This window comes from Primulina eburnea, chromosome 17, assembly GCF_022965805.1.
Source record: "Primulina eburnea isolate SZY01 chromosome 17, ASM2296580v1, whole genome shotgun sequence".
Classification (NCBI taxonomy): domain Eukaryota; kingdom Viridiplantae; phylum Streptophyta; class Magnoliopsida; order Lamiales; family Gesneriaceae; genus Primulina; species Primulina eburnea.
In genome coordinates, this window is record NC_133117.1 from 7,506,198 (window position 1) to 7,511,106 (window position 4,909).

At 41.1% G+C, this 4,909-nt stretch overlaps 1 protein-coding gene across 1 annotated transcript; it reads right to left on the bottom strand.

Annotated features, from left to right (window-relative positions):
• Positions 1 to 1,093: 1,093 nt before the first annotated feature.
• LOC140817821 (uncharacterized) lies at positions 1,094 to 2,404 on the bottom strand. The gene is made up of 2 exons (XM_073177608.1): positions 2,161 to 2,404; positions 1,094 to 2,043 (listed from the first exon to the last, which is right to left on the bottom strand). Exons 1-2 carry the CDS (start codon positions 2,402 to 2,404, stop codon positions 1,094 to 1,096), a joined length of 1,194 nt encoding a protein of 397 aa, XP_073033709.1.
• Positions 2,405 to 4,909: the final 2,505 nt, after the last annotated feature.

Consider the following 4,909-nt stretch of genomic DNA (forward strand, 5'->3'; position numbering starts at 1 on the left):
TAATAACTTGCACGCACTTGGTTCATATGGACTTAAAATTTTCGGGACTTCACAACAGTAACTGTATAAGCTTCATTAGGTAGTTGTTATGGGATGTAAAATAGATACAAGTGGGGGCTAATTGTGTGTCATTGACACACACCACTTGATTTTTAGTCGGCTCAAAATGGGACACTAGGGATATATCATATTCATTTGGTAGGCTCGAAGGCTCAAAACGGCTCCAAAGATCGCCTAAATCATTCCTATGTCACATATTATCGGTATTTCGCCTCGAAAAGTGTTCAAACAAGTTCTAGACTTCCGTCAATCCATTAGTCAACTTATACAAACCAATCACATGCAATTTTCAATAAAAATGATATATGAAATAGGTGCACGAAAAAAAAAAAGCATCTCAATTAACTTTGAAGCTCAACGGGCTACAATTGACAGTAAACAAAAAACACAGGCCCAAGGATGTTGTGAAAGACTGCCTAAATCATTTATAAGTCTGCAGAAGTGGTAATCAATGTCATGCAAGTTTTACCAAGAATCGGATCTCCCTCATCTATTTAGCATCATAGGCATGCAACTTGTCTCTAAGCAATGATAGTATCAACAACACGACCGTGCAAAATAATTGTGACTCCGAGGTTATCATAAACATATATATATCTCATAGTCGCAATTCAGTTTTCATCATTGGTCACACATTTTGCTTATCCATGACGCTACCTAACAAGTTCTAACATGCAATAAAAAAGTAAATAAAAACTACTGAGCAATAGAAATAAAAAAAAATTGCAGGAAAAATTCTATCAGGCAATTTTACCCCCCCAAACTTAAAGTATGCATTGTCCTCAATGTATAGAAATAAAGAACATGACAACACATACCTCGCTCCCGAGTGTCAGAACTTGAGGCTCGAATCATCATTCCCCGTCCATGGGCTGCGGCGGTGATAGATCTGGTGGTGGGTAAAATTAACAACTAAGGACGAAAGATAAAATAAAATAATAAAAACAAAATGAATGCTAAAGAAATTAAATTGTGGGTTGCCTCCCACACAGTGCTTGGTTTAACGTCATCAGCCCGACTATACCCATCTTGTTCATGGTGGATCGTATGATATCTTGGAAGCCTTGAGTTCTATGTTTTGACCGTCAACCTCCATGGTCAGTTTTCCTTGTCTCAAATCAATGACGGCTCCAGCAGTAGCCAAGAATGGTCGTCCTAAAATGGTACGAACATTCTGACTGTCCCTCATGTCAAGTACCAAAAAATCTGTTAGAACCTTCAATTTATCAATTTTAAGTTCAACATCTTCCACAATACCCAGCGGTATCCTGACCGACTTATCTGCCATCTGTAAGCTTAGTCTTGTGGGCTTCATCTTGCTTAATCCCAGTTTCTCGTAGAGAGAACCTGGCATTATATTTACGCTTGCTCCTGAATCACAGATAGCATTTTCAACTGACTGACCTTCTATTTCACATGGTACAATAAATTCACCGGGATCTAGCAACTTCTGAGGAGGATTTCTTCGTGTTCCTTCGGTAACTTCACCTTCCACCTGATCTACAAACTCATTATTAGTGTGTAGGTTCTTGAGCTCTTCAAGACCTTTTTTCTTTTGGAATTCAGCTTGTAATTGTAAAAATCGCTGGGGGTAGGGAAGTAAAGAAATATCAATGCATTTATTCAAATCATACCTCTCAGATTTCTTACCTCGGGCTCCTTTGGTTGGACTTAGCTTTTCATCCCGCATAGGTGGACGTTCAACCTCCTTCTCTTCTCTGCCTACCACACAAATCTCTTCATGATGTATAAAAATGGCATTCACCTCTCTCAGATTTGGGTCGACAGTCTTTTGAACTGCGCCTGATGGTTGAGACGTGAGTTGCTTCGTTATCTGTCCCACTTGCGACTCCAGTATTTTCAAGGTCGCACCAATACTTGCCATGTGTGTCTCAAGGTTGTCCAGTATAGACTCAGTTCTAGACATCCTTTTACCAGATTCAACAACAAAAGTCCCCACTAAATCTTCAAAAGATGGCTTTCCTTCCCCATTTGATGTATTGAACCCCGGAGGAGGATTCAACACATTCTTATTGTTTGCATAAGAAAAGTTTTCATGGTTTCTCAAACCAGGGTGATAAGTGTTAGGGGGAGGGTTACCTCGGTATCCTCCATAGCCACGATTGTTATTGATGTACTGAGCTTCCTCCACAACTGGCTCTTCCGCAGCAGTCACCAATGCTACATCAGACGTAGATTGGTTTGGCTTGTTCATCGCTGCAATATGTGCTGTCAATGCCGAAACCTGTGCAGTCAGTGATGTGATAGGATCCACAACATAAACTCCAGCAGTCTTTTGTACTCCTGACCTCTCAGACAGCCACTGGTAGCTATTAATAGTCATCTGCTCAAGCAAGTCATAGGCTTGAGCAGGAGATTTGGCAAAGATTGTGCCACCTGCCGCTGCATCTACTGTTGTCCGAGTCTGACCATTCAATCCATTATAGAAAAGCTCGATTTGTACCCAGTATTCAAATCCATGATTTGGGCACCTCCTCAAACAACTCCTTATACCTTTCCCAAGCTTCATACAACTGCTCGAAGTCTGTCTGTCTAAAAGTGCTGATCTCAATCTTTAATTGTGCAGACTTCGCAGGTGGAAAATATTTAGAAAGGAACTTCGTCGCCAGCTTTTGCCATGTCGTGATGCTCCCTAATGGCATTGATTGGAGCCATCCTCTTGCTTGATCCCTGAGAGAAAAAGGAAACAAGCGCAGTCGAATAATATCATCAGAAACACCATTTATTTTTACCGTGTCCGTAATCTCCAAGAATGATCTGAGATGTAGATGAGGATCTGCAGTAGTGGCTCCCCCAAACTGGTTCTGTTGAACCATGTTTATCAATGCGGGCTTAAGCTCGAAATTGTTGGCGTTGATGGTTCCTCGAGCAATGCCAGAATAGTGCGTGTTGATCACTGGTCGAAAGTGATCTCTGATTGGTATAGCCTCAGGCGGCATCTGTCTGTCGTTTTCTCTGTTATCAGCCATCGCTTTGATTTCTTCCCTTCTCGCTTTTCTCAATCTTCTCGCAGTTCGTTCGATCTCCGGATCAAAAATAAGCAAATCAGGGCTGTGCGATCTTAGCATGCACTGTCAAACAGAGAAGGTGAATAAGTCAAAAATGAAATAAAATAAAAGCTCTAAATTAAAATCTAGACTAATTGGTAACAATATTGATATAAATGCAAATTTGACACTCCCCGGCAACGGCGCCAAAAACTCGTTGCGCGTTTTCCTACTGCAAGTGTACGGTGTCAAGTTTTAGTACTGGTTAGAGTACAGATATCGATCCCACGAGGAGTGTGTGTAAAATTGTATATCAATTCTTGTAATTAAAATAGTCTCAACTTTATTTAGAGAAATTGAATAAACGGTTGGTTTGGTTGAATGAATTAACTGAAAACAATGAATTAAATAAGTCACCGAATTGAGAGATAATAATGAGAGAAAGTATCTAGAGAAATGATTTCACAAAGTTTCCACGATAATTATTCACAGTTTAATTTATATTCCTGAATTCCAATCAATTAATGGCCAAGAACACTTAGATTGTTTTATTCCCCCTTTCCCAAGTGACGAATAAAGTGTATCTATCAACTTCGATTCAATTATTCCTAATTAGAATCTACGTTTCATAGATAAGTGCAAACAATGTTCTTACTAAGCCTCGCTAAAGTTATACGCCTTCCGAACGCTATAAAAATTTAACGATGTGTCTCTAATGATCTATAATCCTAGTCCCTCTCCCGAGTTATAAGATTAATCAAACGACAAACAATTTGTGGCCAGTAAATTGCAGTGCAGTAAACGCAGAGAACACAATTAAACGAAATCGGAATTCAATCAAATAAATAACGATGTCAAATCATCGTATCCACAGAGTTACGTCATTCTCTAGAATGGAAGTTTAGTTCATCACGAAATCCAAGAGAAACAAATACATATTTTTAGTTCTAGGCATCGACACGCAATAAAATAAAGAGACAAAAGAAAAGATAACAAATCCAAAGCGTCGTCTCTGTCCCCAGATCCGTCGTTCTTCGTAGTTGTGATCGATCTTCGCCTCTCAGTACTTTCCTCTCGCCTTCTTTTTCTTCCCAAGATGGTGTATTTTCGTGTGTTTTCTCCTCACGGTGGCTCCTTCCTTGCCATGACCTAATTCGCGGCCTTTTATACTTTTCTGAACTCGCGGCGCGAGCTATGACGCGACAACTGGCGCTGGGGCGCGTTGTGTTCTGCCGAGTAAGATGTGAGTGCGCGCACGGAGGCGCGAGGTTACGCGCTAGGGCGCGCGACTCTCTGGCTTTGGCTTTGCAACTGCGCGCGCGGTGGCGCGAGATTAGGCGCTAGGGCGCGTAACATTCTGCCTTGAGAAATGTTGTTGTGCACGCGAATGCGCAAGAAGTCGCGCTAGGGCGCGTCGCTCTCGGGGTGATGCCTTGCATGTCAGTGCGTGCAATGGCGCGAGATGTCGGGCTGGGGCGCACGAGCTACTGTCCGAAGGTTATGGCAATGAATTTGTTTTCTTGATTCACCTGGCTTCGTGTCCGCTGTTTTCACCATTCCTGAAATGACAACAAAAACAAACCAAAAACGCATAATTCTGTTCGAAACAAGCATAATTCAAAATGGATTCTAATATAAATTAAGTGCAAAACTTGCACTTATCAACACGACACGTTTATGTTACGTTTTTAAAGTTCATGAAAGGTATGTTGAGTATGGTATTTTTCACTACTGTGTGCTATGTATATGTATTTGCTATTAACGGTGCAGGTGTGTTGAGTCTTTAGATTCACTAGGCGTGTGTGATGCAGGTGAGCTTAATGATGAGGGAACTGGAGGTG

What these genes read in the sequence shown, in the direction of transcription:
- LOC140817821 (XM_073177608.1), bottom strand. Translation starts at nt 2,404, where the DNA reads ATGACTATTAATAGCTACCAGTGGCTGTCTGAGAGGTCAGGAGTACAA. An exon ending in TGGCTATGGAGGATACCGAG is followed by an intron (nt 2,044 to 2,160) that starts GTAACCCTCCCC and finishes CAAATGGGGAAG; the next exon opens with GAAAGCCATCTTTTGAAGAT.